The sequence below is a fragment of the Hyla sarda genome, chromosome 9 (assembly GCF_029499605.1).
Source record: "Hyla sarda isolate aHylSar1 chromosome 9, aHylSar1.hap1, whole genome shotgun sequence".
Taxonomy (NCBI): Eukaryota; Metazoa; Chordata; class Amphibia; order Anura; family Hylidae; genus Hyla; species Hyla sarda.
Window position 1 is genome coordinate 92,829,189 of NC_079197.1, and position 23,637 is coordinate 92,852,825.

Here is a 23,637-nt window from a genome sequence, read left to right on the forward strand (position 1 = left end):
AAAATGATGGTATTACCCAGAATTCTATACTTCTTTAGGAACTTGCCGGTGATAGTACCGACCTTCTATATAGCACAACTTCAGAGGATGATACTCCGCTTTATATGGTCGGGGAAGAGATCCAGAGTTAGAACAGCCTTACTGTATCAGTCTGTGGAGAGGGGGGGTATGGGAGTCCCAAATATCAGGGCTTACTACCAGGCGGTTCTATTAGACCAATTGAAGAAGTGGTGGTGGCAGGTGGAATCACCACATTGGGTGGATATTGAAGCATCTCTTCTGTCCTCTCCTTTACTTTTCTATTTCCTATGGACTCTCCACTTCAATCCTACCTCTTCGCCTTCTTCTCCCTACTCTACGATAGCAGCTGCAGTCAGACTATGGAGTAGGTCTGAAGTATGCAATAGATTACTCCCCCCTAGAATAAGCCTGGTCCCTGTAGAGGCAATCGGTCTGTACCTTCCAGACATTGACTTTCGACACTGGGTGACTAGAGGTATCAGATTCCTTTCTGACGTAGTCGATGGGGATGGCCTGATACCTTTCTCCACGATAGTTGCCAGATATGGGATCTCTAATAAGGACTTTTTTCTATATCTTAGACTGAGACATTTTATGCACTCCCTACAATGGCCGATGGTTCCCCTTAAAACGACATACGAATCCCATTTCCTGGATGGGGGGACGTTTCGGAAAGGCATTACTATCGGATACTCTGAGATATTAAGATTAGATTGCCCGGAGCATTACCCCTTTCAGGATAAATGGGAGCGGGACTTAGATATGACATTCTCCTCCGAACAGTGGGAGCTAGCATTTTCTTTACCTAAAAAACACTCAGGATGTGCTTCTCCCTTTGAGGCTTCCCGCAAGCTCATGTATAGATGGTACTACACCCCAGTCAGACTGGCTAGAATGTTCCCGTTAGTACCGCCATTGTGTTGGCGATGCAGGGTAGCGGAGGGGTCGCTGTTACATGTTTGGTGGTCCTGCCCCAAATTGCGACCGTTCTGGGAGCATGTGATGAGCCTGCTTGACTCCTTACTCACGGTTCCCTTCCCATGGGGTCCGGAGGTGGCCCTGTTGACCCTGGGTGTAGAATTGTTGCTCCCTAAACACATTACGATTTTGTTTCAAGTTCTCACTGTGACTCGAACGGCGATTGCTAGGTGCTGGAAGTCCACAGACATTCCTGCCCTCCTGGCCATTAAAGCGGAAATACACAACAACCTCACTCTTGAGGGCCTCATAGCCAAACGATTAGGACTCTCTAAACAACGTATTGATATGTGGTTTGATTGGATTGAACAGTTGTAGTGCTTTGCATTATGATTTCTATATTGCTCTCATGTAACCTTACAGTTTTTTGTACCTTATTATATGCATAATTGCATACACCTTGAAGATTTGACATTGGATGGACCGTATTACTCTCCCTGTTCTCTTATTTGTGTTCCTTGTTGGAAATAATAAAACCAAAATAAAGTTTAAAAAAAAAAAAAAAAAGAAGCCGCGGGCAGCGCATTGTAGATGCATGAACCGCCCGGCTTGTTAACTTACATGCGGATCGCAGCGGGTCTCTGCAGATTGACCCGGTGCGATCTGCACCCCTGGACTACAACTCCCTTTATGGGCAGAGTCTGTCCATGATGGGAGTAGTAGTCCTATAAAGTCCCGCAGCCAGGGGATGTGCAAGTGCCATCCCTCAACGCTGCGGTACTACAACTACTCCCATCATGGGACAGACTCATGATAGGAGTAGTAGTCCAAGGGCAGAGGGGCAGAACGCAGCAGATCATTCTCCAGAGACCTGCTGCGATACGCATTTATTAACTATACAAGCCAGAGGTACATGCGTCTACACTGCACTGCCGGCGGCTCCTATATACAGTTCTTATAATTCATAATCCCCGCCGGGAGAGGGGAGCTCTGATTGGTGGATAGCTATTGACCAATCAGAGCTCCTGTATCCCAGCGGCGGGGATTATGAATTATGACAGTGTATACAGGAGCCGCGGGCAGCGCAGTGGAGCCGCATGTGCCGCCGGCTTTTTAAGTTAATAAATGCGGATTGCAGCGGGTCTCTGCAGAATGATCTGCTGCGATCAGCCCCTCTGCCTCTGACATGGATGATTTAGAGTATCTCGCTAAGTGCAGTCCAAGACGGCTTATATTTGCATTCAAAAAAAGGTACTTGCAGAAAATTTTGAGGTGACAAGGAAAAGTACGCAGTTAATAAATCCATGCCTACTATAGATGTCACTCCAAGGTACCCCATATCGCGACATCAGGAGGAAATGCTCTATCAGAATGTATGCAAAAAAAGACACGTAAAAAAACAGCTTGCACAAAATTTTGTGCAAGAATTTACACACAAAAACTGTGTAAATTCTTTGATACATGTCCCGTAATGTGTGTGATGCATGTCAAGCACCCCTTCCAGTATCATGGGAAGACAGGAAGTGCGCAAATCGCTTACCAGCCAAGTCAGGTGACAGAATGTCACCAGATTCATTCCTAGGTTGATTCAAAACAAAACTTTCCTCTACTTTTGAGGACCTCTCCCTAGTACCCAATAAAGGAAGCAAGAAAGCTAAATATAGCCAGGAGCTCTCAACCTCATCCAGTACTGTGAGGATTTGGAGGTTATGAAGGTAGAAACACTAGAGGATATCTATCTTCTCCAAAAAGAAAAAATTCCAAAGTTAATATCTGCAGTAAAACAAGCGTTAGAATGCACAGAGGAGGTTTCTCATAAAGCTTGCAAGAACCGCCTGTATTATTTTCCACCTGGAAAACCAGGCATTCTTCCTGCACATCCAATAATTACTGATTGGATGGAGAAAGATTGGTTGAAGCCAGAAAAGAGGACAGACCCAGGTGCTAAGTTTAAAACTATGTGCAGAGTGGATCCAGCAGTGTCCTCAAAATGGGAAGCTCCTCCCAAGGTGGACTAAGCTTGCCAAAAATGATTTCTTCCCCTCGGATGTGTCATCTCTTCTTACAGATCCAATGGAGAGAAAGGCGGATTCGCTGTGTAAGAAATCATATCTGGCCGCTGCATCATCGGCCAAAGTTGCTACTGCATCAGTTCCAGTGGCGAGGGCACTTCGGCTCTGTCCAATGCGACGAGAAGATCCTTATAGATCAATCAATGGTCAGGAGATGTCTTATCTAAAGGTCATTTTGTGTCCCTCCCCTTTGAACCTTCATCACTCATTGGTCCACAGCAAAAAGGTATCCTTAAGGATTTAAATGAAGACAAAGCAGAGTCCTTTCCTCATCAGAAAAAGTAAGACCTTTTAGGAAATTTAAAAGCTCCCCAAAAAAGCAGAGTTCCTTTCGGCATTTAGATAGAAGAAGGAACTTTAAAGGGGGTCAGCAGTCCTCTTTACAGAAGAAGTAGGAGCCCACCAAGGGAACTGGCTTATGACGCCACCATCCAAGATGCACCAGTTGGAGCAAGATTACACCTCTTCAGGACCGCATGGTTCAGGACTGGGTTCGGGATATAATCAAGAGAGGCTACTCCTTAGAATTCAGAAGAAAACCTCCGGAGAGGTTCATTATCAGCAGAAACAGCAATCAAATAATCTCTAATTTGGTGCGCCAGTTCATAAAAAAAAATGTCCTAGAGCAAGTCCCTACTCGGGAAAGTAAAAGGATTTTTGCTGTCCCCAAAATAGGGGGAGATTGGAGATTAATTATAGACCTTTCATATATGAATCAGTTTATCCTCAAGAAGACCTTCAAGATGGAGTCGATTAAGTCTGCATGTCTGAATCTTCAGAAGGGGGACTTCATGGCTTCCATAGATTTACAGGATGCCTACCTGCATATCCCCATCTTGGAGAAACACAGGAAATTCTTGAGAATTGCGGTAAAAGTTCAGAACAAAATTCAACATCTCCAATTTACCTGCCTACCATTTGAGATAATGTCAGCCCCTCGGTGTTCACAAAAGTCATTGTAGTTCTAACAGCAAACCTCAGGTTGCAGGGCATTTGTGTCACCCCATACTTAGACGACTGGCTAATAAAGGCACATTCTCAAGATCTTCTCCAGAATCATTTGAAGACAACTATCCAATTTCTTCAACAACATGGATTCCTGGTGAACTTCAAAAAATCACACCTTCTACTATCACAGGAAATCAATGGGATTTGTGATAGATTCAGCAAGGATGCACCTTTTTTTCCAGAGAAAGAATTTTGAACATAAGAAGCCTGATCCAGCTCCTGATGTCTCGAGAATATTGTACGGTGAGATTTGCCATGAAGATCCTGGGTCTGTTAACTTCCACAATTCAAGCAGTCCCTTGGGCCAAGGGCCATATCAGGATTCTTCAGAGTCACATTCTGAAGAATTGGGACAGAAGTCCAGAATCTTTGGATATGGAGATCCTAGTTACAAATGCAGTGAAGCAGGATCTTTTATGGTGGCTGGACGCAGACCATCTAACGAAGGGCAAGAGTCTCCTTTCTCATCTCCCGATGGTGATCACCATGGATGTGTCCAGCTTAGGCTGGGTTGCCCATGTAGGGAACTCATGGGTTCAAAACAAGTGGAATCAAAAGGAGAAAAAGTTCTCCTCAAACCTAAGAGAATTGAGAGCAATAAGAAAAGCTCTTATGCATTTTCAGCATCAGCTCTGGGTCTGGCAGTCCAAGTGGTAACAGATAATCTTGCATCGGTCTTATATGTGAACAAACAAGGGGGAACAAGGAGCAAAGCCCTTCAGGCAGAGAGTACACAGCTGATGAGGTGGGCTGAATGTCATCTATTGTCCCTAACAGCAATACACATAAAAGGCTCATACAACACAAAGACGCATTGGCTGAGCAGGGACACAGTGTCTCAAGGGGAGTGGGAGATCAACATTGAAGTGTTCCAGCAGATAACCAAAAAATGAGTAGTCCCCTCAGTAGATGTGCTGGCAACATGTCAGAACGTGAAACTTCCAAGATTCTGCTCACTAACAAAAGGGGATCACCTGATGGCAGTGGACGGTCTCTCAATCAGTTGGACAGGGAGGTTTATATATGTATTTTCCCCAGTCCAGCTAGTCCCTGTGGTTCTGAAAAAAATCAGGGATGAGAATGTGAGGGCTATAGCCATAATTCCCTTTTGGCCTCGAAGGGTTTAGTTTTATCTTGTGTGGAGTCTTTCGAAAGGAGAATTCTGGAAACTACCTCTACGCAAGGACCTTCTACACCAAGTAGGAATTTATCACCAGGATCTCGACCAGTTACATCTAACTGAATGGAACATGAACGCTCCTCACTGATCGGGCAGGGGTTTTCTCGAGAGGTAATCAACACCTTACTAGCCTCAAGAAAACCGGCTACCATGAAGATCTACTCCAGAATTTGGAATCTATACTCAGCTTGGTGTAGGAGGACTTTCATGACTCTGGAAGAAGTTCCTTCATTACTCCAGTTCTTGCAAGAAGGCTTTAATAAAGGGCTTAAACCTAACACCTTGAAGGTACAAGTTAATGCAATAAACACTCACCTAAATGGGTTATTTTCACGATCATTATTAGTTTCAAGATCTTTAAAGCCATCAAGAAGCTTAGGCCAGTTTTTCATAACCCGTTGCCCTCTTGGGACCTGCCGCTGGTTCTCAGAAAATTATGAGCCATTGTCATCTGCTTCCTTGAAAAACCTATCATTTAAAACAGTGTTTTTAATAGCCAGAAGAATTAGTGAGATTCAGGCTCTGTCCTGCAAAGAACCATATCTAAAGATTTTACCAGAAGCGGTAATTTTCAGGACCATGCTAGGTTTTCTGCCAAAAGTTGCCTCGACTGCCAATATCAATCAAGAAATCATACTTCCAGTGATTCCCCAAAAAAGGCGGAAGGAAATCTTCATCTTCTAGATGTAAAGAGAGTGGTACTCGAATATGTGGAAAGATGTCTTCCCTTTAGATCTTCAGAAGGTTTATTCCTCCAGTCCCAAGGTCCGAACAAAGGGAAAAAAGCGAATAAAGCCTCCTTAGCCCGTTGAATCAGAGATACCATCAGAATATGCTACGAAGCAGAAGGGATTAAATCCCCTTTGTTTCTATGAGCTCATTCTACCCATTCTACAGCAGCCTCATGGGCAGAAAAATATAGTATTCCTCTGGATCTGATTTGCAAGGCTGCTACCTGGGCATCTCCAACTACATTCATCATGCACTTCAGGCTGGATGTCACAGTGTCAGAGGAGTCAGCCTTTGGTTTGAGTATTATACAAGCTGCTGGGAGCAGTTAAGGTTCCCTCCCTTTAATTTTTATATTGCTGTGGTTTCCCCATATGTGTGTCGCTGTAGGATGCCCAGGAAGTGGGAAATTTACCTGAAATTTCCATTTCCTGCAGTCCGTAGGCGGCACAAGGAACCCTCCCAATAAACTTATATTGCTGCATTAATGTTACGCCTCCCGTTGGTTTGTGGGGGGTTAATATAGGGCCGGCCCTGCGGGGGGGGGGGGGGGTTCACTAATCAATCTTTGTGCATATTGCTAGGATGATACTCTTCTATATAGGGGTCTACAGGAGAATGTATCCCCATATGTGTGCCACCTACGGACTACAGGAAATAGAAATTTCAGGTAAGATAAATTTCCCACACACACATATATATATATATATATATATATATATATATATATATTTATATATATATAGGCATAGTATTTATGTATATTTATATAATATATGAGGGCACAGTATTTATATATTATTATATTATATGGGGGCACAGTATATATATATATATATATATATATATATATATATAGATGCTTGTATATAGATGCTTGATAAAGGCTATTACTGCCGAAACATTGCTATTGTTGTGGGGAAAATAAAACAATCCAGTTTTTCAAGATCCATGACCTGGCTGGTGCTGTGATTTTGGAACTTATACACAGAGTGTATAATCCATGATAGAAAAAACGTTGGGAATGTTCTAGAAAATTGTGGTGCTTAACATGTATTTCTGCCAGATTCTGTGGAGATGAGTCATGGTTGGAAGAAGACTTCATGGGCCAGACAGAGAGGAAAAGAGGATGATTCCAAAAAGATGCTGTCTGTGAGTCAGTGAATGTAACTGCACTGTAATCACTTATATGGTCTCCAGAGCTTGTATACAGCTGGTATCTACCACTATATGGGCACAGTATGCGTGATGTTATATAGTGCTTTTTATTCAGTATTAGGGATGAGCGAATCGAATCTGACGGATCCGAATTCGTTACGAATTTTATGAAAAACTTGTTCCGTAACGAATCCGAATATCGCCGTGATTTGATAAAACAAATAGCTTATTTAAACTCCATTTAGTGCGGTCCAGGCTCCAGGGCATCTAAAAAGGGCAGCTCCACATGTGAGAACATGTGGCAAGGAACTATGGGAAGCGGGAAGGCGGGTAGGCGGGATCACCCTGAATCACATGCAGCATGCAGCCTATCAGCAGTCAGCCCTGTGATGTCACAGCTCTATAAAAGAGAGAGAGAGAAAGTACACTTTTGGGTGTTTTACACAGCGACTCTGTACTGCTGCACTGGGGTGTGCAACAATTCTAAAGCTAATAGGGGACAGTTAGGGTGAGCAGTGCACTAAAAGCCATAGTCACCTGCTTTTAGTACCTAATATAGGTTGCGTAGCAGAGTGCATTGTCCTCTCATAAGTGTAACCTGTGCGTACATAGGTAGTGTACAATTTTTTTCCCCTGTCAAACAAATTTTGGCCTAGTTACTAGTGTTGCTCGCGAATATTCGCAATGCAAATTTTATTTGTGAATATCGCATATTCGCGAATTCGCAAATATTCGCGAATATAGCACTATATATTCGCAATTACGAATATTCGTTTTTTTTTTCACAGTACACATCACAGTGATTATCCCTCTCTGCTTCCAGCTTGTGTGGTGTGAAGAAGGCTCTAATACTACTGCGTGAGACTGGCGTACGAATTTTCGCAAATGCAAATTATCGCTATGCTAATTTCCACATATGCTAATTTTCGCATATGCGATTTTTCACTTATGCTGATTTTCGCATAGGCTAATTTTCGCATATGCAGAAATAAAACGTGAATGTTACGAATATGCGAATTTAGCGAATATATGATGAATATTCGTCCATATATTCGCAAAATATTGTGAATTCGAATATGGCCTATGCCGCTCCACACTGCTAGTTACTGTGAAAGGCCAGCCAAAGCTACACACTTGTTTTTGAAGCCCAACACAGTTTAAAGTGGAGCATATTGTCCTCCTCTCATAAGTGTAAACTGTACATACACCTACGTAGTGTACGTTTTTTTCCTGTTAAACTAATTTTGGCCTAGTTACTTTGAAAGGCCAGCCAAAGTTGCACACTTGTTTTTGTAGCCTAATACAGTTTTAACCTCTTCAGGACACAGGACGTATGGATACGCCCTGCATTCCGAGTCCTTAAGGACCGAGGGCGTATCCATACGCCCGTGGGAAATCCGGTCCCCACCGCTAGCCGGTTGGGGACCGGAGCCGGATGCCTGCTGAAATCATTCAGCAGGCACCCTGGCACATCGCCCAGGGGGGTCCTGAGACCCCGCCATGTCGGCGATCGGAGAAAATCGCATGTCAATTCAGACATGCGATTTTCTCCAATTCCGGACTGATCGGGTCTCTGGTGACCCGATCACCCGGAAAATAGGGCTGATCGGAGTTGTCAGCAACAGCCCCGATCAGCCTAAAGGATTGGAGTGAGATCGCTGCGATCTACTCCTATCCCCTGCCATTACTCAGAACGGAGTTCTGACCAATGGCAGCGCAGGACAGGGGGTTGCCATGGCAACCCCCCGTTCTGCCCGCCCCTGGATGTCGAGGGGCTCTGGGAAGAAGATGGAGGCCATACCTGCAGGAGAAGATGCCTGGGGACCTGGGATCTTCGCTGGAGCCTGCAGGATCCTGATCAGGTAGGGAATCGACAGTGGGGGGGAGGAATTGAAAGTGAAAGTAAATCGATCTTTACTGTGGCAACCACTAGGGGGGCCAAACTGCAACTCCCAGCATGCCCAGAGAGCCAAAGGCTGTCTGGGCATGCTGGGAGTTGTAGTTTTGCAACATCTGGAGGGTCACAGTTTGGAGACCACTGTTACAGATGTTGCCAAACTACAACTCTCAGCATGCCTCGACTGCCCAGGCATGCTGGGAGTTGTAGTTCTGTAACATCTGTCCCTTCAGATTTAGCAATTTTCATGACATTTTTGTTTATGTTGATGCCAACATAAAGTGGACATATTGTCCCTCATTTACTTAGAAAATCGGGTTGTAAATCTATCTTGCTTTCTTACCCGACTGCTTTTTTCCCCTGGTATTTATTATTATGTCGCATCTTGTTTGTCGCACGTGCGTTTTGTTAGTTTTCGTTTCCAACTCCTCTGAGCTGTCGGGAAAAAATCCACAACAATTCAACAAATTTGGGTTGAAAACCTTTATAAATACGTGGGAAAGCTCAGAAATGTCGGGTTACGCCCCTTTTTCGGGTTTGGGAGAATCCACATCGGGTCCGTCGGGAAAAAATGTCGCATCGTGTCGCAGACTGGCGCACCATGTCTGCGACATGGCGCAGACAAAGATGCGACAAAAAACCCCGACAAAAGAAGTCGGGTTTAGAATAGTAAATGAGGGCCATTGTGTTTGTCAATAAAAATAAAATGTATTGGGAATATCCATTTTCCTTACAATTAGAGAGCTTCAAAGTTAGAAAAATGCAAAATTTTCACAATTTTCATGAAATTTTGGGATTTTTCACCAAAAAAGGATGCAATTAACGCCAAAAATTTACCACCAAAATAAAGTAGAATATGTCACGAAAAAACAATCTCAGAATCAGAATATTCGGTAAAAGCGTTTTCGCGTTATTAATTTGTAAAGTGATGGTGGTCATAATTGCGAAAAAGGGCTCAGTCTTTAAGGTGAAAAAGGGCTGCGTCCTTAAGGGGTTAAGCAGAGCGGAGTCATGTGGGGGCTGAACTGGAAGAGAAAGAGGGGCGGGACAGTGGAGCACACTCAAGGTTTTTCTAGTTTTTTCTAGTCATCTGACAGGATAGGAGGAGCAGGAGCAGCCAGAGGAGCTAGAGGGTTATATGGAAGGCAAGACAGAGGACCCAGACACATCGTGGCAGTATGCAGTGGAGATGGAGGCAGGGAGTCTCTCCAAGTCACTTGGGTAGTGGGATTACTTCTGGCTCTCCACCTTATTAGACCCTCGCTATCACCACAAAATGGGGGCCCTGTTTACACCCACTGAGAGGGAGGACAACCTGACCAACTACAGATACATCCTACATAGTCAGTTGGCCAATGCCTATCTGAGCCATCATCCCTTCTCTCGCAGGTCTGATTTTGGGGGCCTTCTGCGCTCACGTTTCACTACCATGGCTGCTGGGGAAGGGTGGGGTGGCAGGAACAGTACCTGCTCCATCAGCAGCAGCTTGAGTCGCTGATGAATACCTTTCTTCACCCGCATAGTGAAGCAACTCATCAGCAGCAGGTAGACCTGGAACAGGACCTGAACCAGAAGGAGGCATACCTTGACATGACCATGCCAACACACCTTAAAGATCCGCTGGACTTCTGGGCAGCCAAACTTGATTTGTGACCGCAGTTAGCAGAGTTTGCCCTGGAAAAGCTGTCCTGCCCAGCCGGTAGTGTGCCTTCAGAGCAGGTGTTTAGTGCAGCGGGGGCCATAGTCACTCCAAGGAGAACTCGTCTGTCCACGAAAAATATTTAGATGCTGACCTTTGTGAAGATGAATCAGGCATGGATCAGCCAGGATTTCCACCCGCCCATGCCTAATGCATCAGAGTAGATTGACCATGGTGCCACACCAACACTTCACAAATATGGATACAGCTAAAAATAATTAAGGTGCTGCTCCCCAGTTACAGAAATTCGTCCGTAAGTAAGTAAGTATTGAGGACATGCATTAGCTAAAACGTAACTTTTCTTAGGATAAAATATATGGACCCCAATTTTTTAAAATCTAACAAAGGGAAAGGTGCGCAAAAAACACCATGTGCCACCTACACCACCAAGTATTAATGTGATAGAAAGACCTCTAAAAGGTGGAAGGGAACAATGTATGGTCCATTGTAACAGGTGGGGGTAAAAACTTCCCCTGTAAGGCCCTACTCTGTTACTATTAATTTGCTTCTTGGCAAGTGTTACTCACCCTAAAAAGGGCGGCCCCACACAGGAACCTCTCCCTATTTCCACCTAAATACACTGCCATTTATCAGAGAATTAATAGGGCGAGAGTAGGACATTACATGGAAGTTTTTACCCTCACCTACTACAATGGACAATATGTTTTTCCCTTCCACCTTTTGAAGGCAACTGTTAATCGTCCTAAAAAAAGGCAGCCCCACACAGGAACCTCTACCTATTTCCAACTAAAACCCTGGGAAATGGCAGTGTTTTTAGTTGGAAATAGTGAGAGGTTCATGTGTGGGGCGGCCTTTTTTTAGGGCGAGTAACACTTGCCAAGAAGGGAATTAATAGTGCGAGAGTTGAGCCTTACAGGGAAAGCTTTTACCCCCACCTGTTACAATGGACCATACGTTGTTTCCTTCCACCTTTTAGAGGTCTTTGCATTACATTAATACTTGGTGGTGTAGGTGGCACATGGTGTTTTTTCACGCCTTTCCTTTTGTTAGATTTAGAAAAAAAAATTGGGTCCATATATTTTATCCTAAGAATAATATTAAAAGTTAAGTTTTACGTAATGCATATCCTCAATACTTACTTGTGCCCATCAACACTTTGGCAAAAGAGACAGTTTTCTACCGGCCTCAGCTACTATTCTGATCCTGCCACCCGCTTGATGCCACACATCTGAGGCCAAGTGCTCCTTCTTTCACCCAACTACGTCACCTGGTACTGGTATTGCCACCCACCGCCCCATTCTGTCACCGGGTCACTTTCAGGACTCCTAATGCTGCTGATGCCATCCCTATGCCGTGTTATTCTGCAACCATATGTTCTCCTCATGCTGATGCCACCTCCAGGCTGTGTCATTCTAGCACCATATGTACTCCTCATGCTGATGCCACCTTCAGGCTGTGTCAATCTGCCACCATATGTTCTCCTCTTGCTGATGCCACCTCCAGGCAGGGCCGTCTTTAACGAGGGGCAAAAGGGGCAGCTTCCCTGGGCCCTGTCATTCCTGGGGGCCTAAAGCAGCTAGCCCTTTTGCCCCTATGTTAAGGCCCAGCAGCCTGAACAGATGGCCCACATAGGCCGCCCAGCGCCCGCGGCAGCTACATTTGCAGAAAAAGAGGGCCGACCCTGTGATGTCATAGGCTGGCCATGTTTCCTTACCTAGGCCCTGGGTGATGACGTGGGCTGCGTAACCTCCAGACCTGCGTGCGCACGACCCTGCTGCGTGCCCCACGTGACTTGAGGAGAGTGTAGGAGGCTCCTCCCCCTAGTGGCTGCCACCTGCCTGAGGTCCCGCCGGCGGTCTCTGCTTCTAGAGTCTCCCCAAAGGTACCACCAGTCCACCAGGCATGAACTGATTTGCCATTCAGGTACACAGAAAAGCTGGGTTATTGAGCTATTATAAGCAGACATGCCATTCAGTAGCATGGAAAAACTATGTAAGAAATTGTGACCTAGCTTTTCTGGGCTTCTGAATGGCATATCTCCATATCATAGCTCAGCTATTATAGATAGATTTACCTATAACTTTTAGTCAAATCTGTCTATAATAGCTGAGCTATGATGATAAGCAGATATGCCATTCAGTAGCATGAAAAGACAAAGCGAGAAATTGTCACCTAGCCTTTCTGGGTTCCTGAATGGCATATCTGCTTATCATAGCTCAGCTTTTATAGACAGATTTGACCAAAAGTTATAGGTAAATCTATCTATATTAGTTGAGCTAAGATAAGCAGATATGCCATTCAAGAGCATGAAAACACAAGGTCAGAAATCGTCACCTAGCTTTTCTGGATTCCTAAATGGCATATCTGCTTATCATAGCTCAGCTATTATAGACAGATTGGACTAAAAGTTTAGGTAAATCTATCTATAATAGCTGAGCTATTAAAAGCACATACAGTATGCCATTTGGTAGCATCCAAAATCTAGGTGAGAAATTGTCACGCAGCTTCTCTGTGCTCCTTAGTGTCATTTCTGCTTATATTACTTAAGCTATTATAGACAAATTTGCCTATAATTTATAGTAAGTTATCCTTCTCGGCTTTAAGCAGCAATGGCATTCAGGAGCACAGAAAAGCTAGGTGATAATTTCTCCCCTAGCCTTTTCATGCTCCTGAATGGCATATCTGCTTATGATTTTTTTTCAATTTTGTCCCACTAATATTTTTTGTGTATTTCACTGTAAATTTCATGGTAAATTAAGTGATGTCATTGCAAAGTACAATTGGTGATGCAACAAACAAGCCCTTATATGAGTCTGTACGTTGAAAAATAAGAGTTATGTCTATTAGAAGGCAAAGAGGAAAAAACTAAACCTGAAAAATGAGAGGGTTAAGGCTATAAGCAGCAATGGCATTTAGGAGCATGAAAAAGCTTGGTGCCAATTTTTCACCTGGCTTTTTCATGCTCCTGAATAGCATATCTTCTAGTTTTTTTCATGCTTTTCAATGGCGTATCTGCTTATATCAGCTCAGCTATTATAAAAAGATATGCCATTCAGGAGCATGAAAAAGCTAGGTGTGAAGAGCTTTTCCTTGTTTCTGAATGACATATCTTCTTATAGCTGGACTATTTCATGCGGTGCTGGGTAATAGATGCACCTAAAATATTTCCCTACCAATTCTGCAGAAACAACATATGTCTGGAAGAAATCGTCACAGTGGTCCAAGCTAGATGGAAAGTTAAAAGAGAACGACGCTGATGACAGCCTGTGAGTCCCACAAAGAAATGGCATTATCATTTGGGCACTGTAGGGCGGGGTTCACACTTGCAAAAATTAAAGTTGTTTAAAGTGCATCTGTCGTATGTTTATTTCACACTGCTATTGTGCCCCGCCCTTAAATGGCCGTTAGGCTCTTTTTTTCCCGGACGTTTTTGGGATGGGGCACAATTAGCAATAACGGGTCCCAATGGATCCCATTTACTATATTGGGGTCCGTCGGGTGCCGTTGTTTTGTAATGGTACTAGCAGGAGAAAATGACGGCGCAAGGCGACATTTTTCTTCCGCTATTCCCCCAGGCTCCCCCAACAGCCATTGTACTACCATGTCCTAACGGCAGTGTGAAAGAAGCCTTATGCATATGAAATTGCTAGCATAGCCAAAAAAGATGTTGATGTATGGATACTTTGCATTTCTTCTTAGATGTTGTCTGTTCCTTTATTTTGCTAAACAAAAATAAAAAATTTTAGGGGTGCATTGAGTGTCAAAGAGGTGTGGCTAGGGTGCGCTGTGCTACAGTGCCCAAAAACTTGTTTGCCCAGGGTCCAATCAAAATTAAAAACGGCCCTGCCTCCAGGCTGTGTCATTCAGCCACTATATGATCTCCTCATGCTTCCACCACCTCCAGGCTGTGTCATTCTGCCACTATATGGTCTCCTCATGCTTACGCCACCTCTAGGCTGTGTCAACTTTTAAAATGTTAATCTATTTAAAATCTTCAATTTAATAAAATATCTTTAATCTTTTCAATTGTGAGGCCCTATGGTCTCATCGGGCTGCTGCCACCTCTAGGCTCTGTCATTGTGGTGCCATCTGATCTCCATGTTATAATGGGTTCTGTGGTCATACAGTATTAGTTCAAAGTAAACACTTCGGCACCCGGGACATTAAACTTGTGAATCTAATCAAATTTTTCAATTTAAATTTAAAAACATCTCTTCAATCTTTTCAATTATGAGGCCCTATGGTCATCGTCATATATTACATCTGGAATTACCACAAGAATCCAATGAAACAGGTAGGAGCGATAACAATGAACCATAACTGATTAAATTAAACATTTGCAGTTTCACAGTCAGGAGGGCGGGGTGACGCTGAGAGGCAGGGGCTGGACCAGGTGGTAGCTCACCTCGTGGCGGACCGCCAGTTCGATGCTCACCAGAATGGGTCCTCAAAAAAGGATTTAACCTCTTAAGGACGTAGGGCGTACCTGTACGCCCTACGCCTTGTCCCGGTAAATAAAACTGGGTCACGCCATGACCCTGCGTCATACCGGGTCTGTCCCAGCAGCTAATGATAGCCAGGACCCTGGGCTAATAGCGTGCGGCAACGATCGCAATCAAAGTTGATCATCACATCTAAAATGAAAGTGAAAGCTTCCCGGCAGCTCAGTTGGGCTGATCGGGACCATTGCGAAAAAATTGCGATGTCCCAATCAGCTAACATCTGAACAGAGGTCCCCTTACCTGGCTCCGTCGTGTCCAATTTGCGATTGATTGCTCCCAGCCTGAGATACAGGCTTGAGCAATCGACCGCCTATAACACTGATCAATGCAAAGCTATGTCTTTGCAGTGATCAGTGTAAAAGAATAGTATGTACAATGTTTTAGCCCGCTATGGGAGCTATAACACTGCAAAAAAAAGTGGAAAAAAAAAGTTAATAAAGGTCATTTAACCCCTTCCCTAATAAAAGTTTGAATCACCCCCTTTTCCCATAAAAATAAACCAGTGTAAATAAAAATAAACATATGTGGTATCGCTGCGTGCGGAAATGTCTGAATTACAAAAATGTATCATTAATTAAACCGCAAGGCCAATGGCGTACTCGCAAAAAAAATTCCAAAGTACAAAATAGCTTATTTTTGGTCACTTTTTATATCATGAAAAAATGAATAAAAAGTGATCAAAAAGTCCGACCAATACATAAATGGTACCGATAAAAACTTCAGACCACGGCGCAAACAATGAATCCTCACACCGGCCCATACGCAGAAAAGTTAAAAAGTTATAGCATTTAGAAGATGAGAATTTTTTACGTGTAAATTTTCCTGCATGTGGTTATGATTTTTTTCAGAAGTATCCAACCTATATAAGTAGGCTAAACCTATAAGTAGACCTACAGAATAAAGATAGGGCGTCATTTTTACCCAAAAATGTACTGCGTAGAAACGGAAGCCCCCAAAAGTTACAAAATGAGATTTTTTTCTTCAATTGTGTCACACAATGAATTTTTTTTTTCTGTTTCACTGTGGATTTTTTGGTAAAATAACTAATGTCACTACAAAGTAGAATTGGTGGCGCAAAAAATAAGCTATAATATGGAATTTTATGTGCAAAATTTAAAGTGTTATGATTTTTAGAAGGTGATGAGGAAAAAATGAAAATGCAAAAACGGAAAAACCCTGCATCATTAAGGGGTTAAAAAATGTCATTAAAATTAAATTAAGGAATTTTAATCCTGTTAATCCCTTCAATTGTGATGCCATATGGTCTCCCGACAATCATCTTTGCAGACAAAAATCATTGCACCAGCCCTGGTGTCACCCTGTTTATCCCTTGTGTTCTGTGTATTTGCACCTTAGTATTGTTTTATGTAATATTTTCATGCTGTTATTGCACTTACTACCATTTCTGCCTGGGAGTAAGGGGTTAACACACATATACACATTGATAGGAAACTTTCTAGGTCAAGGAGGTGCTTCCTATCGGCGAGACCCACTGCACAGGACAGATAGAAGTTTAGTCAGATTCTTTATGTCAGAAGATGTACAGATGAGCCCTCATGGCTCCTGTGAAAAATTTGTTATAGTTTTGTGCTACAAAAACAGTGATCCCTCAACTTACAATGGCCTCAACATACAATAGTTTCAACATACAATGGTCTTTTCTGGACCATTGTAACTTGAAATCATATTGAACATACAATGCTACGGACAGTCCGGATTTGCGAAACATGTCAATGGCTGGAAGAACCGACCAATCAGAATAGGCATTTTACTGTAAAACAACTGTATTACTGAAGTGCATGCACTGACTGACTGTCTGGTAGCGCCTCCCTACAGTAAAGGGAGGTACTACATGTTCTGTACTACTCTTTACCTGTGCTGCTCTTTTGAAAACCAGGTAATGGAGGCCCCATTTTACTTTTTTAGGACATTGTGTGCACTGTACAGGACCGTGAAGAAGCTCCTGTCCTCTACATAGACAGTGATTTACAGCTCCCAGCAGAGCTCTCTTACTCTTATATGTAAGGACTTGCTTTATCTATAGTAGTTATCTACTTATTTTTCTTTAATCCTCACTTTTTCCTATTTTAGATGACATTTTTGTGGCTTCAGAATCAATTACCAGGTTTCTACAGAGTCTTGGTCTCAACATACAATGGTTTCAACATACAATGGTTTCAATATACAATGGTTGTCCTGGAACCAATTAATATTGTAACTTGATGGACCACTGTATAACTTGCAATTTATTCATAAAAATTCCTGCTAATTCTGATCTCACCTCCAGTAGATGACATTACTCCGTACCTGGCATCCTTCTGTACATACACACTCATACACTGATGGCTGCCAATAACTAAATGACTCCACCCATCGGAGTGGGCAGGAATGAGCAGAGCATTTAATACATTACAAGAAATACTACATATTTTCCCACAATATTATCTATCAATGTGTTCTGCTCTTCCTCTTTTATAACACGCTGCGTCCAGATCATACTGCTTGTTCAACATGGCAGGTTCCCATTAAGATAGATTACAAAGTGCGACAGTATATTTTGAAACTTTCTAGCTCTCTGACCCAACTTCTCTAAAGGTGATCTTGTGTTATAAAGGAATCAAATGATTATCCCGATATGGCATTCACTTGTTAAATGATTATTTTATTGCTGTAAAATATGTATAAAATTGGGCACATTTTTCATTCTTCCTTTAAGAGATTGCCATTAGGAGATGATTTAACAGTAAGGAGATGTTTTAACAGTAAGACTTTTATAAAACTAATGACAGCTGTTTCTTGTTAAATGCTAGAAAAGTACTGTGATCAATTGACTATATAAGAAACTTATATGTAAACGGGAACAGGCCATTATTCAGTTATAAAAGACAGCTGGAATGCATTGTTGTGAAATCCTCTCATTTCGATTCACTTTCTTTTGTACTACTTGGTATAACGATTATTCTTCTTTAGTAAAAGAATAAATAAGGCTTCAGTCAGTTCATTGTTAGACTATTGTATCTCTCCTCACACAGTTTCTTTATAAATTAGTTTAGAAAGAATAAGCCTGAAAAGTTTCAAGCATTTACTCACCTTTTCCTCATATGTGTAACTCCATATTTTACCATTTGCCCAAATTCGTGATACCATCTTCCCATTTTGATCATACTCTATTTTCTCAGTCCACGCTCCTCTTTGAATGGAGGTAACAAGTCCAGATGGAGAATATGTAATGTTGACTTCTTGATACTTGCTGCTGGGTGACCACAACACGGGATGTCCAGTTTTGTCATAGAGAATTCGTAACGTGAATTTTCGGTGATCATCATAGATTTTTCCCGTTCTGGTGATGTGATCAAAATCAATGGATAATAAGTTTCGGTTGTGAGCCTAAAATGTAAGCATAAAGCAGTAATTAAATACGGGCGACTAAGAAACAATTCATAATATGTATAATCAGGACATGCTCTCGCAATGCCTTCTGGAGAGTTATCCTGGTCCTTTGTGTTGGGTTGTCCATGCAGGGAGTGGGCATTTCCGGTATACAGAGAACATCATAGTAAGTATACAAAAGTTCTATTCAGGTGCGTGCCAGTAACCATTATACCAAAAATTGACTATTACCGTATTTTTCGCCGTATAAGACGCACTTTTTCTTCCCCAAAACTGGGGGGGAAAAGTCGGTGCTTCTTATACGGCAAATACACCCCTATCGCGGCGGTCCCTGCGGCCATCAACGGCCGGGACCCGCGGCTAATACAGGACATCACCGATCGCGGTGATGCCCTGCATTGACCCTTCAGACGCGGCGATCAAAGCTGACCGCTGCGTCTGAAGGGAAAGTGACACTAACCCGGCTGTTCAGTCGGGCTGTTCGGGACCGCCGCGATTTCACTGCGGTGGTCCTGAACAGCCCGACTGAATTGCCGGGTTAGTGCTTACAGGACACCGGGAGGGACCTAACCTGCCTCCTCTGTGTCTTCTCCGTTCAGGGATCCCCTGTATGGCCGGCGCTCTCCTTCCTCGTCATCACGTTGTACGTACGTCGGCGTGCGTAATGACGTGATGGCGGCGACGGAGAGCGAGGATACCCGGCCGGCAGCAGAAACGTTCCGGAGCGACGGGGACACGGCGACAGCGATGGAGCGACATCCAGGGCAGCAGTGACGGGTCCGGAGCGATGGGGACACGTGAGTATTACCTCCTATGCAGTGGTCTTCAATCTGCGGACCTCCAGATGTTGCAAAACTACAACTCCCAGCATGCCCGGACAGCCAACGGCAGTGTCAAAAACATGATTGTAATATTTCATCAAATATACATATATTATATGGTAACACAAACCAAATGCAAAAAAGTGCACAAAGGGTAGAATAACACTGACCGGTAAATATAGCAATATTCCAATGCATATATTATGTGCAAAATATATGGGATGGATAAACTACCGTGGGGAGATAATCCTATTGTTATCCACAAATATGCAAAGTAGCCGCTGGGATTACTTACTACTTTCCCTTTTTGGGGTCCCAAACTAGCCACTGTGGTCAAAACAATATAGAAAAGTTCTAAATCACTATCCACCATAAATCACACCACACACCACTGCTTACCCATTACAGGAGCCAGCCACAGTATCTCCCCCGACCTCGACGCATGTTACGGGATCTTTTTCAAGAGGCAGACAGTAGCTTTTGCACATAATATATGCATTGGAATTAGAGATGAGCGAACTTACAGTAAATTCGATTCGTCACGAACTTCTCGGCTCGGCAGTTGATGACTTTTCCTGCATAAATTAGTTAAGCTTTCTGGTGCTCCGGTGGGCTGGAAAAGGTGGATACAGTCTTAGGAGACTCTTTCCTAGGAAAGTATCCACCTTTTCCAGCCCACCGGAGCACCGGAAGGCTGAACTAATTTAGGCAGGATAAGTCATCAACTGCCGAGCCGAGAAGTTCGTGACGAATCGAATTTACTGTAAGTTCGCTCATCTCTAATTGGAATATTGCTATATTTACCAGTCATTGATATTTTCCCCTTTGTGCACTTTTTTGCATTTGGTTCGTGTTACCATATAATATATGTATATTTGATAAAATATTACAATCATGTTTTTTTTTTAATTGTGAACAAATAAAAGTAGATTTTTTTTTTTAGGAAAGTAGTGTATGAGCTCATTGTTCTCCAGTATAACATACAGAGAACATCAGCAGAATTGGTGAAGGACAGAACCGCGGCAAAGACTGGGCACTGTGGAAACTGGAAGCAGCAAGGGAGAGGAATGGGTAAATACACCACTTGTTTATTTCAGTGCTGCCTAGGAGGCACATTTTAAAATTTATCAAAACCTGTCCAAAGGATAAGTTGCTGGGTTACCCATAGCAACCAATCAGATTGTTTCTTTCATTCTTTCATGATCTGATTGGTTGCTATGGGCAACTCAGCAACTTTTCCTCTGGACAGGTTTTGATAAATCCCCCCCCAGACAACATGCTTGAATCAAGAATGGATGCTTTGTGCTTCCCTGACATGGAGCAGATGATTTTTTTTTAAGTACAACTAGCATATATGACCTTGCTTGCATGAAACGCTGATTTATTATATAGTGTGGACCTATCACATTGCTCCTTGTTCATTTTGCGGCTTACAATCTAACCTCAGTATGTGTTTGTGAGTGTGGGAGGAAACTGTGGTACCTGGTGAAAACCTATGCAAACACAGGAAGAACATTAGTGATGTCAGGACTCCGCCCCCGTGAGATGTCACTCCCTGCCCCCACTATGCAAGTCTATGGGAGGGGGCGTGACTACCGTCACGCCCCCTCCCATAGGCTTGCATAGTGGGGGCGGGGGTGATGTCACACGGGGGCGGAGTCCTGACGTCACGATACTCCGGCCCCGTGGTCCCACCCGGCTGTTTGTGAGCTGGCACCATGGCGTGCAGCTTAAACAGGTGGGTGGTGAATACAAGATTGCGGGGGTCCCCAGCGGCGGGACCCCTGCAGTGAGACATCTTATCGCCTATCCTTTGGATAGGGGATAAGATGTCTCAGGGCCGGAGTATCCCTTTAAAAACCTTAGGCCTCATAGACTCAAGCATGTTTTTACTTTGGGCCATGATACAGCGGCCACAAAATGCATACAGATAACGAATTCATACTTCAGAATTCAAGTGGATACAGATTAATAGTCAGATGTCTTGTTTCATCAGATGTAGTGTTAACTAGAAGCAGAATTCAATGCAGTGACACACAGAGTGACGGATGCAAAATTGACTCCACAGCAAAAAGCTCTGATTTCCAGATAGATTTAAGAAGTGACTGTCAACCTTCTCTCATATACGGTGGCAGCACTAAGGTTTCCTAAAGTACAGCTATAGAAACTGTCAAGCAATTATTGCAATATTTATACACTGCTCAAAAAATAAATAAATAAAGGGAACACTTAAACAACACAATGTAACTCCAAGTCAATCACACTTCTGTGATATCACACTGTCCACTCAGGAAGCAACACTGATTGACAATCAATTTCACATGCTGTTGTGCAAATGGAACAGACAACAGGTGGAAATTATAGGCAATTAGCAACACACACCCAATAAAGGAGTGGTTCTGCAGGAGGTTACCACATACCACTTCTCAGTTCATATGCTTCCTGGTTGATGTTTTGGTCACTTTTGAATGCTGGCGGTGCTTTCACTCTAGTGGTAGCATGAGACGGAGTCTACAGCCCACACAAGTGGCTCAGGTAATGCAGCTCATCAAGGATGGCACATCAATGTGAGCTGTGGCAAGAAGGTTTGCTGTGTTTGTCAACGTAGTGTTCAGAGCATGGAGGCGCTACCAGGAGACAGGCCAGTACATCAGGAGACATGGAGGAGGCCGTAGGAGGGCAACGACCCAGCAGCAGGACTGCTACCTCTGCCTTTGTGCAAGGAGGAGCAGGAGGAGCACTGCCAGAGACCTGTAAAATGACCTCCAGCAGGTCACAAATGTGCAGGTGTCCACTCAAACGGTCAGAAACAGACTCCATGAGGGTGGTATGAGGGCCCGACATCCACAGGGGGGGGGTTGTGCTTACAGCTCAACACCATGCAGTACGTTTGGCATTTGCCAGAGAACACCAAGATTGTCAAATTTGCCACTGGCGCCCTGTGCTCTTCACAGATTAAAGCAGGTTCACACTGAGCACATGTGACAGAGTCTGGAGACGCCATGGAGAATGTTCTGCTGCCTGCAACATCCTCCAGCATGTCCGGTTTGGCGATGGGTCAGTAATGGTGTGGGGTGGCTTTTCTTTGAGGGGTCGCACAGCACAGCCCTCAATGTGTTTGCCAGAGGTAGCCTGACTGCCATTAGGTACCGAGATGAGATCCTCAGACCCCTTGTGAGACCATATGCTGGTGCGGTTGGCCCTAATGCAAGACAATGCTAGACCTCTTGTGGCTGGAGTGTGTCAGCAGTTCCTGCAAGAGGAAGGCATTGATGCTGGGGACTGGCCCGCAAATTCCCCAGACCTGAATCCGATTGAGCACATCTGGGACATCATGTCTCGCTCCATCCACTAACGCCACGTTGCACCACAGACTGTCCATTAGTTGGCGGCTGCTTTAGTCCAGGTCTGGGAGGACATCCCTTAGGAGACCATCTGCCACCTCATCAGGAGCATGCCCAGGCATTGTAGGGAGGTCATATGGGCACATGGAGGCCACACACACTACTGAACCTCATTTTGACTTGTTTTAAGGAAATTACATCAAAGTTGGATCAGCCTGTAGTGTTTGTTTTCCACTTTGATTTTGAGTGGGACTCCATATCCAGACCTCCATGGGTTGATAAATTTGATTTCCATTGATAATTTTTGTGTGATTTTGTTGTCAGCACATTCAACTATGTAAAGAGGAAAGTATTTAATCTGATTAGTTCATTCATTCTGATCTAGGATGTGTTATCTTAGTGTTCCCTTTATTTTTTTGAGCAGTGTAGTTTTTTTTGTTAAGGACAGACTATTATGGAATCCAATGGTATGTTGATGGCAATAATTATAACATAATTGCTGGTTCTAATTGTTGTCACTGTTGGACTGTTCCCAGCAATGCTTTGCTATTATACCAGTTAATGTATTTACTATAAATACACCGCAGTTGAATATATACATTCACGTGGAACCATTACACTCTCATTTCTTAGAAGGTATTTTAGGATGTATATAAGCCATGTGAACCTTAATATTCTTATTCTTAGGGGATGTGTCAAAAGTTCAAGTAGGGAATAAACCTGCATTGAGAGAATTCACCTTCATTACATTGTACTACATAAGCTGTCTCTTGTAGAAGGCTCCAGTAATACATAAGTGAATGTTCACTGGAAAGGACAATCAAAGCAACAATTCCACTAAGCTGCTTGTTCAGCAACAATATGTCACAGTCCATACATTACATTGACAAATAGAAAACGCAGATATTTTTAAGGTTAGATCAGCCTCATTGTATAG

The 23,637-nt window shown here is 43.4% G+C and overlaps 1 protein-coding gene across 3 annotated transcripts in view; it reads right to left on the minus strand.

Moving 5' to 3' along the window:
- The window catches only part of TENM1 (teneurin transmembrane protein 1), an 876,412-nt gene that overhangs the window by 41,113 nt on the left and 811,662 nt on the right, over window positions 1-23,637 (minus strand). For all 3 annotated transcript variants that reach the window (XM_056539239.1, XM_056539238.1, XM_056539237.1), the window contains one exon: window positions 18,236-18,532. In XM_056539239.1, coding sequence (XP_056395214.1) covers window positions 18,236-18,532 — 297 coding nt within the window. The remainder of the gene's footprint in view (window positions 1-18,235; window positions 18,533-23,637) is intronic.